The sequence below is a fragment of the Oryza glaberrima genome, chromosome 2 (assembly GCF_000147395.1).
Source record: "Oryza glaberrima chromosome 2, OglaRS2, whole genome shotgun sequence".
NCBI classification, from domain to species: domain Eukaryota; kingdom Viridiplantae; phylum Streptophyta; class Magnoliopsida; order Poales; family Poaceae; genus Oryza; species Oryza glaberrima.
The window spans coordinates 7,665,801-7,680,180 of NC_068327.1; the positions used below are offsets into that span (position 1 = coordinate 7,665,801).

The 14,380-nt window shown below is 43.4% G+C and overlaps 2 protein-coding genes across 2 annotated transcripts; both read left to right on the forward strand.

The window, feature by feature from the left end:
* The first annotated feature begins 526 nt into the window (after positions 1-526).
* Positions 527-2,962, forward strand: LOC127762888 (peroxidase P7-like). Its single transcript, XM_052287416.1, has 3 exons — positions 527-864; positions 992-1,183; positions 1,916-2,962. The coding sequence occupies exons 1-3, from the start codon at positions 643-645 to the stop codon at positions 2,465-2,467; spliced, it is 966 nt and encodes a 321-aa protein (XP_052143376.1). The 5' UTR covers positions 527-642; the 3' UTR covers positions 2,468-2,962.
* Positions 2,963-10,494: 7,532 nt separating this feature from the next.
* LOC127762887 (peroxidase P7-like) lies at positions 10,495-11,948 on the forward strand. The gene is made up of 3 exons (XM_052287415.1): positions 10,495-10,866; positions 10,967-11,161; positions 11,254-11,948. Exons 1-3 carry the CDS (start codon positions 10,636-10,638, stop codon positions 11,806-11,808), a joined length of 981 nt encoding a protein of 326 aa, XP_052143375.1. The 5' UTR covers positions 10,495-10,635; the 3' UTR covers positions 11,809-11,948.
* The last annotated feature ends 2,432 nt before the right edge of the window (positions 11,949-14,380 follow it).

Genomic DNA, 14,380 nt, shown 5'->3' on the forward strand with positions numbered 1-14,380 from the left:
AGTCTCTGCAAGCTAATAATAATTAATTAATAATCTTCTGTCTGGTAACTCATGCATGCATGTGTTGTCCGGGTCCCACGAGGTTTGTGATCACCAACCAATCCATCTGTAGTGCTACCAAACACCACATATACCGGTAACAAACACTGACCAGCACGTTGCACTGTTGTACTGATGGCAGCAGCATCTCCTAGTACATACAGCTACTAATTACTGAACTATCATGCATGCATGCAGTACACATTTAGCTATAGCTCCTAACATGATAATTAATTAAGAGTATCCAAAGGCAAGACACATATAGTAAACATTGTTATGCAGATTGAGTGGTTGGGTTAATTACAAGAAAAATCCAATATCTGGGGGTTGATAAAATAATGTTGTTAAGTTGGATCAAACAACTCAAAACCCCAGCCCATAGGTTACATGCAAATTAGTTAGTTAACTACAACAATTTGCTGAATTATTAACCTCTTAATCTATTCACTAATTGTCCATGCATGCAACAACCAAGCCACTATATAGGTCAGTGGAAGAGAGAAGGTTATAGCAAAGCAGCAGCAACTCAAGTACTCCCAGGTCAACAAGGCCAAAAGGGCCAGTGAGTGGCTAGCTTAATTAGCTAAGCTCATAGTCATAGCAATGGCTGGAGCCGTGTTGGTGAGGAGAATGGTGGTGGTGGTTGCCATTGCCGCCTTGGTGGCGCCCGGCGAGGTGGCGGCGCAGCTGACGCCGACGTACTACGACGGCAGCTGCCCGAGCCTGCAGTCCATCGTGAGGTCGGCCATGGCGGCCGCCGTGCAGCAAGAGCCCCGCATGGGCGCCTCCATCCTCCGCCTCTTCTTCCACGACTGCTTCGTCAATGTAAGTACACCATAGCTAGCTAGCTAGCTCGAGAGTGGCCAGCCATGGCGGCTCTGAGAATGACGGCGGATGGGGATCGAGTTGATGGTCGCTCGCCGGCGTTCATGGCGATTATATATGATTGCAGGGGTGCGACGCGTCGGTGCTGCTGGACGACTCGTCGACGATCACCGGCGAGAAGAACGCCGGGCCGAACGCCAACTCGCTGCGCGGATTCGAGGTCATCGACTCCATCAAGTCGCAGGTCGAGGCCGCCTGCCCCGGCACCGTCTCCTGCGCCGACATCCTCGCCGTCGCCGCCCGCGACGGCGTCAACCTGGTAATTAATCAATTAACCAACCAATTTAATTAATAATTACTTTTACACCTGCATGCATGTCAATTTTTTTTTTACCGTGCGGCCGCTCGCCGACAGGCCGTACAGCCAACTCAAGCTGCAAATGCAACGCACTGCATCATGCCCGTGTCAAAAAGCCACCTACATTTTTAATGACGCACGCATGCTCGCGCCGCGCGACAAATTACAATCTAGAGCCATCCGCACATGCCGTACCCCTCAGTCTCAAAATATTGTTTACATGTAATTCAAATAGTTATAAAAAAATTTAACTCTAAATATTTTCATTGCGAAATGCAAAAGTTAAATTTGGATTTACATATTTGTGGGGATGATATATCATATATTAATACATCTGCTTAATTTTTTTTAATTTTTTTAGAACTATTTGAGTGATGTGTAAATAAGAAAGGACATACCCTCAAGAGTTTAGAATAATTTCCTGTCCAATATCTCACTGCCATGTGGGCCATCCCCTCCCACGTCCATGTACAGTTGATTTGCGTTGATTTTACTTGCGGCTGCATGCATGACGAAAAATGATTGACGCTGATGGATGGATCGACCGATCGCCTTAGCCTGTCAATCTTGTCGTGCATGGGGTGTCAAGACCTGCCTAATCACCACACCAAATTGTAACTAAACTAATTTTACAGCGGTAATCAACTCGAGAGAAGTAAAACTAATTTGGTGCGTAAATTTGATTTGCTGCAGTTGGGTGGGCCGACGTGGGCGGTGCAGCTGGGGCGGCGCGACACGCGGACGGCGAGCCAGTCGGCGGCGAACAGCAACCTGCCGTCGCCGTCGTCGAGCGCGGCGGCGCTGGTGTCGGCGTTCGCGTCCAAGGGGCTCGACTCCCGCGACATGGTGGCGCTGTCGGGCGCCCACACCATCGGCGCCGCCCGGTGCGCCACCTTCCGCGCCCGCGTCTACAACGACACCAACATCAGCCCCGGGTTCGCCGTCCGCCGGCGGCAGGTGTGCCCGGCGAGCGGCGGCGACGGCAACCTGGCGCCGCTCGACGCGCTCAGCTCCGTCCGCTTCGACAACGGCTACTTCCGCAACCTCATGGGCCGCTTCGGCCTCCTCCACTCTGACCAGGAGCTCTTCAATGGCGGGCCCGTCGACTCCATCGCGCAGCAGTACGCCGCCAATGGCGCCGCCTTCTCCCGCGACTTCGTCACCGCCGTCGTCAAGATGGGCAACATCAGCCCGCTCACCGGCTCCAGCGGCGAGGTCCGCTCCAACTGCCGGAAGCCCAACTAAGCTCCGGCGATCTTTGAGATTCGTGCCCGGTCGATCGATCGATCGATCTTTGAGATTCGTGCGGAGATCGATCGATCGGACGGTCTGGATGGATGGCTAGTCAACAGCCAGCTAGGACTAGGGGATGGAGGAGGTGGGGCCCAGGGATCAGTGAGACGTGTGGCTTTTTTTGGCGTGGGAAGGAAGCGATCGAGAATCCAAGGGACCGAAATAATTAGGTGGAGTGGCGCTGTCAAAAGGGGAGGATCAAGAGGGAGGTGGGGCCCACGCTGCAGTGACACAAAGGGCTGCATGCATTGCCTTTTTTTTTTGTTATTTTGGTTTGGGGTTAATTATTGCATTCTTTTCCTGTATCATAATATTGGTGGTGATCGATCGATCGATGCATTTGGTAATAATTTGAGCTGTAATTTTTTTTTTGTATATGTACTACCCATGATGATGATTGAGAAGATGACTGATTAGTTTGCAAGGCATGCAGATATGAATAATGGAGACACTAGTTCATGCATGCATCGTGCATGTGGTGTGTTTTCCTCAGGATGCAGACAAGTCGTATATAATGATCATCCATGCATGCGCTTATATATGGGACAAATATGTTACTGTAACTAGGGGAAAATGCTATTACCTTCCTAATATCGGGACGAAGAGGTAATATTGAATAATTATACTCAATCTAAAACGAACGCATGTGCATAATTATTAGACCAATTAACCGTTTATCATATACACGTATACTCAAATACAAAGATCCATTATTCTTTTAGTGTATCATATAAACTAGCTAGGTGCCTGGGTGGCCCGCGCAACTGCGTGGCTAGCACCCATACAAAATTATATAGTTTTTAATATGGTTTTACTTAAAGTTTATTAAATAGGTATCTTGTTGTCTTAAGACTTTGAAAGACCAAACCTTATCATCCCCATGTTTCTAATTTTATAGTTTTTATACTTCTATACGGCTTATCCACTGTCTCTTCTATTTCGTGTCATTGGGATTTTAAAAATCGGACATAATTATTGTTTGGGTTTTTTTATACTTTCTAAAAGTCCCGTCAAACCGTCAGCGGCTTTGCCATTATACTCCTCTACGGCTTGCCCGGTGTCTCCCTTCTTTATTATCATTGAATTTAAAATCAAACATGATTATCATTGGGATTTTTTTTTATTTTTAGATGTCTCGAACCTTTAAAAATTGGACCTTGTAATTTTTAGAGTTTATTGTATCGTGGGGTTTCATTTTTCTATAAAATTTCGAAGTCACTTCAAACGCTGCCACTATACTCCTCTACGGCTTATCCGTCGTCTACTCTTTATTATCATTGAGATTCTAAAAGTCGAACATAACTATCGTTGGAATTCATTTTTTACTTTCTATATGTCCCGCCAACCGTCGGCGGCTCTGCCACTATACCCCTGTACAACACGCCCGCTTTTTATTGTCTTTGAAATTTTAAAAACGAATATGATTATCATGAGTGTTTTTTTTACTTTTTAGAAGTCCCGCCAACCGCCTTGACTGGTTGCTTCACGTCTTGCCTGTCGTTCCTCCTTTTAATTGTAATTAGGATTTTAATTGTAATTAGGATTCTATTTAGTGTTTTATCAATAGTTTTTAGATGTCCCACCACTACTCTACTCCTTTATAGGCCTATTACTTACTTCCTCCGTTTTACAATGTAAGTCATTCTAGCATTTCCTACATCCGTATTGATGTTAATGAATCTAGACATATATATCTATTTAGATTCATTAATATCAATATGAATGTGGAAAATGTTAGAATGACTTACATTGTGAAACGGAGGGAGTAATTATTCTCATCATGTGTTTTAGATGGTCCTTTCTTTCAATGGTCTTTATTATCTTATCACCGATTTTAGTTATTTATAAATTGTATTCCTAGTTGAAATCTTATTTTTCTTTTCTAATTTCAGAATTTATTTTATTTTTTATTTTGAATTTTAATTAATATTGCATTGTGTTCTTTTAATATTTTTATTTTTTATTTTTTATTTTCAGTTTCACTTGTTTCAAAATTGTATTCCTACTTGAACTTTTTTTATTTTCTTTTTCTAATTTTAAATTTTAATTAATCTCGTATTGGGTTTTTATATAGACTTTTATTTCAATATTTCTTAATTTTAATTCTGAATTTCAGTTATTTTTAATTGTATTTCTACTTGAACTCTTCTTTTTTTTGCTAATTTCATATTTTATTTTATTTTTTATTTTGAATATTAATTAATCTCATATTAAATTCTTATATGATCTCTTCTTTCAATAGTGCTTATTTTTAATTCCGAATTTCAGCTATTTTTGAACTGTATTTCTACTTAGATTCTTCTTTTCTTTTTCTTTTATTAATGTGGGAATTTTTAGCACCCACAATGAACATGGTGCATTCTTTCAAACCTGTCTTAATAATATAATAGATAATATAGTGCATGTCGTCTGTCTCTGTTTTTAATAAGTTTCACCGGGTACTGTTCATTTTCAAACTTTGACTGCTTTTTTTTTTTAAAGAAAACATATAAATACTTCAAAGTATTCCGTATTAGTGAAGGAATGTTGCATCCTATATATGTAGTCATAAAACTTTCTGATGTTATGGAGCCCGGCCGGTACAATCCATTCAACTGGCCTAGCTAGACTAGATTATATCTTGAAGCTCAATTCCTAGGTTCAACCAGCACACACCACATGCACATGATTTAGAAGCCTTGGACTCAAGGAAACACAAATTAATTCTTAGCTTCGTTGGTGATGGAACACAAAGTGCGATCGAATAGCAGATTGATTAGACGCCGTACATGATGGCTAAACAACCTCTAATGCTCACTCTACCGCCATATGCATGAATCATCATTCCATCTCCTTGTTAGTTGTAGATAAAAAAAGAATATGGAGCCTATTTATGATATGGGTGTAACTGAACCAACTCAACCCTGCCGAATGGAAGACAAGTGCCACAACGCATGAATGGTGGGAAATGTTAGCCAACAGCCCAGGAACACCCAAAAGGAGAGTGCACAATGGCTTGGGAGATTTGGAGGGAGTGAAACCAAAAAGTCTTTCAGTAAAATAAGCTCTTAGCAATAAGCCTATTGCTAGATTCAAAGAAGAGGGACGTTATGGTCACTCATAAGGGGCAAAGCTCTTCAACTAGTTAGCCCACATGAATGTATAGTCTTGTATAGATACACTTGTCTCTAGTGTTGTACTCAAACTCTCCTTATTTAATGAAATTGGCACAATATCTTGCATGTATTTTTTTTTTCAAAGAAATTTTCGTACATCATAAGCTAACCAATTAGAGTTTATTGATGGTCAATGTTCAAATTATACTTATCAATATCGATAGTTATTTGAAATCAGAGAGAGTACATATCTACATTCGTTTAATCACAGTAAACCTAAGACATGGGTAAGGAAGCTGTGATAAAGCCCAACCTAGTTATAGAGAAAGAAATTTACAATGCTCCATCCGGATTGTAATTTGCAACATTGCGAGACCACCTAATTATATCAGATAACACACGGATAATGGCGAAAGACATATATAAATACGACCTAATATAAGATAACACACGGATAGTGACGATAGACAGAAGGACATCGATCGCAGATCGAAGGCAACAATGCGAGGGATGACAGACCAACCATGACAGTGGTCGGAGATGGGGAGGAGGGTGTAGTGGTGGTATCAAGTGAGGAGGGAGCAGAAGGCAGCATCTAGTGATGATGATGTGAGAGAGAGGGAGAGCGCGCGCCGAGCGGTACATGGCATTGTGGCAATGAGGTCGATTAAGATGAAAATCAAGTGAAAGAGGATGAATTGAATCCAATGCAGGTAAGGGCATATATGTGTTTTAGTTTATTATTTAGGGTTAATTTGCTTTGTAAAATCTGAAGTATAACAGATTAGAAAAATATGCAAGCATTAAAACAATGCCGCCTGGGGAAGAGCGTGTTGCCGGTTTCCCTCACCCAATCGAGAAACCCCTATGCATAAAAGGACAACGTGGCAGCCATCCCGAGGAGCAAAAAAAATTCAAAATTCTAAAAAAATCGGTAGGAGTAGAGCTTTTATTAATTGATGATAGGCAGAAGAAAAGAGGGTTGAAATATAATATTACGAGGGCCCTTTAAAACCACCGTACATTGGAGAGGTGCCAAATGGGCACCTTAACAGTGACTTCAATCCATGCATATATATATATGGCAAACCTTCTCTCGTTTGAGATAGATAAAGATCAAGACTAAACTTAAAAAAATAAAGCACACAAAACGGAAAAGTAATAGTGTATTATTAAATGAGTTCTAATTATTATAATTTTAGAAAATAGGTTTATTTATTATTCTAAATAATTTTTATATAGAAAGTTTTCAAATGAAACACACCGTTTACCAGTTTGAAAAGTGTGCTAACGAAAATTATGATAAAATATATATATTAATTTAATAAAAAATAATGAACGGGGCTAGATTGCAAGCTGTCCAATACTGTGGCTGCACGTGTTTTTGACCGATATTTGCAAATTAAATCCAGTGATCGACGTCTTAGGGTGTGTTTAGATCCCTCGGCAAAATTTTTCACCCTGTCACATTGAATATTTGGACGCATGCATGGAGTATTAAATTAAACGAATAAAATAATTAATTACACAGATTGCGTATAAATTGCGATACGAATCTTTTAAGTCTAATTGCGTCATGATTTGACAATGTGGTGCTATAGTAAACATTTGCTAGTGACGGATTAACTAGGCTTAATAAATTCGTCTCGCGGTTCACAGGCGGAATATGTAATTTGTTATGTTATTAGTCTATGTTTAATCCTTCAAATGTATTTTTTATGTCCGATGTGACACGCCAAAACTTTACACCCATAGATCTATGCCCCTGTTTAGATCCAACCCTAAAATTTTTCACCCTGTCACATCAAACGTTTGAACATCTTCATGAAGTATTAAATATAGGCTAAAAATAACTAATTGCACAGTTTGCGATTATTTTGCGAGACGAATCTTTTAAGCCTAATTGCTCCATGATTTGATAATGTGGTGCTACAGTAAATATTTGCTAATAACGGACTAATTAGGTTCAATAAATTCGTCTCGCGGTTTTCTCACAGATTATGTAATTAGTTTTTTGTTAGAGCCCGAAACCCCATATAACACCCTATATAGTACTCGATATGACAATTTTTGTATTTTTAGGTATTAAAATAAACAAAACCCATCCTAGTGGATTTGCCAAAACCTTAACCCTGAATGTAAACACCCTCTTATTATGAAAATCAAAATGAACCAGCACTAGCTACTACTCTAGCTAGGTAGTGCAGGTTCTAGGGTCTGGACACGTACTGGCGGTACAGCATGCACGGCTGCACCCAATGTCCCAGCTGCAGGCTGCAGCCGTACAGGGCTTCCCAGCCGACACGATCCGGGAAATGGTAAACTTTGTTTCAAAACTAACCCTATCAATTAAGTAATGACTTTATCAAAATTTGACGAGGTAATCTAAAACATTGCCAAAATTTACCTCCATTATCAAGTTTTGATAATTCTAAAAGTTCCTCTCACAAAATCTTAATAATGGTAACAAACTAAACATAACTTCCACTTCTCAACTTTACCAAATACAATATCAATAGTTGATAACATTGATTTAGACATTAAAGTGAACAGCCCCTTAATTATCTTTCGGCCTCTTTCCGGAAGAATAATACTCCATCTACATAACTCTGCCAGTCTGCCTTGCAAAACTAAAGCACTTGGAACAGATTCCTCTCTGCAAACAGCGGAACAGAGCACCCAAACAGCAGAAAGGAAGTACAGACACGCACCAAACCAATGAAGCAGCCGCTTCTCCTGCGATCGACACGAAGAGAGATCGGTACAGCTCATGCGCATAATTCCCTCGCCCAGGACAGCATTAGGTTGCGAAGCAGCAGTACGCGAACACACACATGCAGTAGCACCCGCACCGTAGGCTGCAGCGATCGAATAGCAGTGCAGTTCCATGAATTCCAAGGTTGGTGGCGAACTCCCGATCGCCGGAACGCTGGCCGGACAGGCGTTTGGTGGATCCATTCCATCGCATTTTGCATATCTTCGCGTAATCTTAGCTGTAGCCCTGTACTTGGAGTATGTACGTTTTCTGGTCATACCTGATCATTATTTGTTATAAATATTATTAGCCATACCTTACAAAGACTAAGAAAATCTTGTCATATTTTTTTAAATTCATTAATATGTGAGATCTAATTTATTGGAAAGATAATCTTGTGATAACTATAAGTACAACTAAACAGCCAACAAGGTGATCAAACTTATCAAACTATGGTAAAATATGGTTAACAAACAAACACTCACAAAGGTCGTTCTGAAGTGTGGCAAACTCTGCCACACTTTTCATATTGTTGTCGGCGTCACGGACTCATGTACGTATATTGTACAGAATGCATGAATGTAATGGAATAAGTCTATTTGGCCTCCCTCATGTCTTGTTGTTGGTCAAATCATATCCCTCAACCGTAAAACAAGGTACAAATTAATTTCTTTGGTAGTTTTAAAAGTGGTTTTTGTTGACGTAGCACGTTGACTTGGTCCAAGTATGTGTGGGTGTGTGCGCGCATTCGACAATGACATCCAGGTGACCAGTTTATCGCTGCCGTGGGACATGTCGTCATTGGTGCATCCTGGTGAGAGAGAGGGGAGAGAGTGGGGAGGGAGGCGAGGTGAGGAAGAAGATAAGATTTGGATGATACGTGGATCCCACCCGCTGACTTAGCTAGTCAATTGCGGTCAATATATCACGTCAGCTAAAACCACCTTCTAAAACATCTAAGGAGATGATTTGCACCGATGTTTAAACACGGGGAGGTGTTATACCTGGTTTTGTGTTAGACGGAGGCGATTCAGTCATGACCAAGACTGAGGAGAAATAATAGACTTAATCTGAATGTTATTGACTGCTATCTCCGTCCAGCCCATCGAAGACCCTGTTAGATCCAATTGTTATATGGGCCAAAATGGGCCCAAGCAAATCCTCCTTTTTCAGCGTAACCATAACCCACCGCGAAAGAATCCAGCTAACCCAATGTGGCGCGTAGCGCAACTGTAGAGCGTGCGCGCAACCATCTCGCACGCACTTGACTGACAGCCACTCTCCGCCGAACCCCACCACCATGCCGCTGCCACCCCATCGTGGGCTCCCTCCCGCACCCATCATCGCCACCGCCACCGCCACGCGCGCCGAATTCGCCGCCCACTTCCACCACACCACCATGCGATGCAACAACCGGTGGGCGCGCCGCGCGCAGCTCTCGCGGTTAAATTCTCCCAACACCTGCGCACGGCGCACAACCCAACGCCGGCCCGCCAAGACTACGGACGAGCGTTCGTCCATCCACCACGGCCCTCGGAGGGCACACGACGCTGACGCTGGACCCGACGGAGTCGGGTGATATAGATTGATTGGTTACTGTTTCACAAGTTCACAACTTGTTTCGATGCTTAAGGGCTCCTTTGAATCGTGAGAAAACGTAGGAATAGGAAAAACACAGGATTTTGATAGGAATGCAAGTGTAAAACAGAGGATTGCAAAATGCAGGAAAAACATAGGAATGAACGTTTGATTGAACCACAGGAAAAACGCAGGAATTGGATGAGAGATAGACTCAAAGGAAAGTTTCCAAGAGGTTGAAGCTCTTGCTAAATTTCCTCCAAAATCTCTATAGGATTGTCCATTCCATAGGAATTTCAGAGGATTGGATTGGATTCAATCCTTTGTTTCAAAGGGCTTCATAGGAAATTTTCCTATAGAATTGAAATCCTTCAAAATTCCTATGATTTTCCTCCAAATCAAAGGGGCCTTAAAAGTTCGTAAAGCGAAATAATTGCACCTAATAGATAAACTAATTAGCAACATGTGGCTTGGGCAAAAAACATTAGTACAAAGGATAGGGAATCTTTTGCCGAAAAACCAAACAATATTGCCAAAATTTTTGCCAGGAACAGGAGCCCCTTGGCAGCAACCGGCACACACCGGCTTTTGAGCCTCTATCAACGGTATCGATTAATCACCCTTATCGTCTTTGGTTCCTTCTGCTTGCTTCTCTTGCTGGTTCGTCGGTCGGTGGAGTTTGAGCCTGCGCCATGGCTGTCGGCGGGAGAGGGAGACGGCCGCTGCTCCTGCTCCTGCTCCTCCTCGCCGTGGCGCTGGCGCTGGCGGCGCGCGCGCGGGCGCAGCTGTCGCCGGGGTTCTACTCGGCGAGCTGCCCCACCGTGCACGGCGTCGTGCGGCAGGTCATGTCGCAGGCCGTCATGAACGACACGCGCGCCGGCGCCGCCGTCCTCCGCCTCTTCTACCACGACTGCTTCGTCGGCGTAAGGACCGCGCCCTCGCCGCCGTCCGGACGAACACATGCTGCCTCTGCTCCGCGCACTGCTAAGCTTTGATTTTGTGTTGTGGGGTTGGGGTTCACAGGGCTGCGACGCGTCGGTGCTCCTCGACGACACCCCCGCGGCGCCCGGCGAGAAGGGCGTCGGCCCCAACGCCGTCGGCTCGACGACCGTCTTCGACCTCGTCGACACCATCAAGGCCCAGGTCGAGGCCGTCTGCCCCGCCACCGTCTCCTGCGCCGACGTCCTCGCCATCGCCGCGCGCGACAGCGTCAACCTGGTCAGTCACACACACTCCACACACACACGCGCGCGCGCGCGCGCCATGTGTTCGACGCAATGACGCAAACCCTGTTGTGCGCACGTGTGCAGCTCGGCGGGCCGAGCTGGGCGGTGCCGCTCGGCCGCCGCGACGCGCTGTCGCCGAGTCGGAGCGCGGTGTCGACCGACCTCCCGGGCCCCGAGGCCGACATCTCCGCGCTCGTCTCCGCCTTCGCCGCCAAGGGCCTGAGCTCGCGCGACCTCGCCGCGCTGTCCGGCGCGCACACCGTCGGCCGCGCCAGCTGCGTCAACTTCCGCACCCGCGTCTACTGCGACGCCAACGTGAGCCCGGCGTTCGCGTCGCACCAGCGGCAGTCCTGCCCGGCGTCCGGCGGCGACGCCGCGCTGGCGCCGCTGGACTCCCTGACCCCCGACGCGTTCGACAATGGCTACTACCGCAACCTCGTCGCCGGCGCCGGGCTGCTGCACTCCGACCAGGAGCTGTTCAACAACGGGCCGGTGGACTCGGTGGTGCAGCTGTACAGCTCCAACGCCGCCGCCTTCTCGTCGGACTTCGCCGCGTCCATGATCAGGCTCGGGAACATCGGCCCGTTGACCGGGTCAACCGGCGAGGTCAGGCTCAACTGCAGGAAAGTGAATTCCTGATCGATACTACTAGATAGCATTGCCGCGCGCAAATTGTTCATAGTACAAAGTTTAAAGTTATATAATCAGCTGTCAATTTCATGTATTAAGTGAATTATGACATAAGAATGCAATAGAAATGTCCCAATTTTAGACATCAATCACTAGTGGATAATTCTTCAGTTTGTTCAATTAATTTAAACCTTGCTTAATTCAGCTACCATGTAACTATTGCGACGGCTATGATTTTTGCAATGAACACAAGAACTTTACCCGATTGTTACTAGTAGTGATGTTACTGTGATAGTACTACTGCTGATCACTATCACAGTAGTATCAGTAGACTTGACAAATGCGTAGCAACAAATCACTGGAAAAAAATTCACATGATGTGTTTTGTGTAGTCCTGAATAGTGAGCGGTGTGGTCGTGACTCGTGAGTGATCAGTTTCTGCTCGTGATGGAAGAATATTGGCCTACTATATGTCGTTTTGGGAAGATACAGAAAGGAATTCGATGGATACAATAGCAAGAGCGACCAAAAAATCCGGCAAAAATGCATACGTCGACTCCGTCCGGAACGATGTGGTTTTGTGGATGGATCTGAAGATGTTACGAAAGGGACTAATCAACCAACCAACTTGGTGAGCTTGTCTGTGTAGCTTACCTGGGCTTGATTGGAGAAAGAAAAATTTTCGAAATCATGAGGAGGCATGACCTGTTTCTCATAAAGTGGTTTCTCTAATGCATCTGAATTTTGAACATGTTCTTTTCCATTTTAATAGTTGAAGAACATTCTCTGCGCTCAACTTATCGGTGGTGCGCATGTATCCTTCTTTACAATATTTTCAGTTGCAGCTTATGATATTATTTTATAAAATAGAAGATGACCTCAATGATAAAAAAAAAAGCTAGTTGTTATCCATATATATGCGTTGAAGAGCTCCATGATACCACTTGCTCTAAAGAGTGGCTCCTACCAACGGATAAAATCGAAAGCCCCTCTGCTAATTGCTAAAGCAATGACCAAAATTGCAGACAATTGGAGCACATGAAGTTGGCCTACGATGGATTATGTCGATGTTCATATGAGATGTCGTATAATTATATACTAAGATTTGGTAGGATCCATCATGTACCAAGTCCGGTATGGCAAAAAAAAAATCCTGGATAAGAAAAGATCAGCAAATTTCTACTCAAGCATTACAAGGGATCATCTCTATATTTATCTCCCTAATTCTACTTGGATAAGAAAACATCTGAGGATATAAAAGACCCGCAAGCAAATACCAAAAGATATACCAAGACAAACCCAAACAAAGCCTACACGATCCACAAGTGCCAAAAAAAAGCCAATAGGGATCTATAACAGCCTCTCAATCTCGTCGAGTTCTTATTTGAGAAAGCCAATGGCTACTAGCTAGCCATCGACCACCTACTCGAGCTTTACGCAGCTACAGAGACTCGATTAGATTCTCCTCTCTATTGTACTTATGAGAGATTGATTATATAATGATAACACCGGTTTTAATCAATAGGAGTTGGGCTATTACCCGTTAAATCCCTGTTTCCCGTCTTTTTGTCGCAATCTCATGTATGCCTTCATACCAATGTCCCCACTACATTACAAATACCAAAGTCAGGTACATCACATCAACATATTACTTATTAACTTTTACTTTATAAAAAACACTGATATTATTATATGACCAATCGAATCAAAGTAAACAATGTGCAACCACTACCAACACTTGCATTTGCAAAATAAATTACTGAATTACTAGTTACCCAATTAACCAAATTTTGGTACAATTCTTTTCAACTACTTTATCGAATTATTGGGTCCACACCTCTAAAAATATATTTTTCTTAACTACTTTCTTCTATCGAATTGTTTAGACTATTAGTTCACTTTATTTCTTAAAATATTTGATTTATCCATACAATCAGAAAATCAGCGGTAATAATTCTACGAATAATCCGTTCCAAAATTTTCAATTGACCATGCATCACGAAAAGTAGAACAAGAGGTAAATGGTTAGAAAAACCACAGCTTATGTTATCTCCCCGATTTCTTTTAGCATGCACGACCAAATTGGATTTATACGTGTAGAAGAATTATAACAACCAATTGAAATACAGACTAGAAGAAACATCTTTATTTGTTGGGCTAAGTTCCCTCCTCATGTACCATTATTCCCAGCCTATTACAGCTCAAAAGTCTAACAAATGTGAGCCATTGAACAATGAGTTGATCAATGGTGGAGATCTCATCCTTTTGTGATGGAAAGAAAAACCCAAGAGAGTGTGTGTGAGCTGCAACATCCATTGGATATGAGAAGCAACTAGCAAAACACAAGAGAGGAAGAGGAGACTTGAGATGAAGAGTTGCATTTTGTTCTGCTTTTACCCTATCTTCGTTGAGTCAACGATTAGAGGCTCAAATGTGGTCGGATTTGCACCAAACTTGGTGAGTTTGTTCCTAACTTGGAGCACCTGATTTGAGTAGTGGCTTGTCAGGTCGAGTGCCTGCAGTTTCAGCTTGTGCTGCATTTGGTAGAATGTAAGTTTGAGGGGTCAAACGATGTTCGATT

Bases quoted from the DNA above. Each gene is read 5' to 3' on its own strand.
- LOC127762888 (XM_052287416.1), top strand. From the start codon at position 643: ATGGCTGGAGCCGTGTTGGTGAGGAGAATGGTGGTGGTGGTTGCCATT. The intron at 865-991 runs GTAAGTACACCA...ATATGATTGCAG, and splicing joins TCCACGACTGCTTCGTCAAT to GGGTGCGACGCGTCGGTGCT. The intron at 1,184-1,915 runs GTAATTAATCAA...GATTTGCTGCAG, and splicing joins CCCGCGACGGCGTCAACCTG to TTGGGTGGGCCGACGTGGGC.
- LOC127762887 (XM_052287415.1), top strand. From the start codon at position 10,636: ATGGCTGTCGGCGGGAGAGGGAGACGGCCGCTGCTCCTGCTCCTGCTC. The intron at 10,867-10,966 runs GTAAGGACCGCG...TGGGGTTCACAG, and splicing joins ACCACGACTGCTTCGTCGGC to GGCTGCGACGCGTCGGTGCT. The intron at 11,162-11,253 runs GTCAGTCACACA...GCACGTGTGCAG, and splicing joins CGCGCGACAGCGTCAACCTG to CTCGGCGGGCCGAGCTGGGC.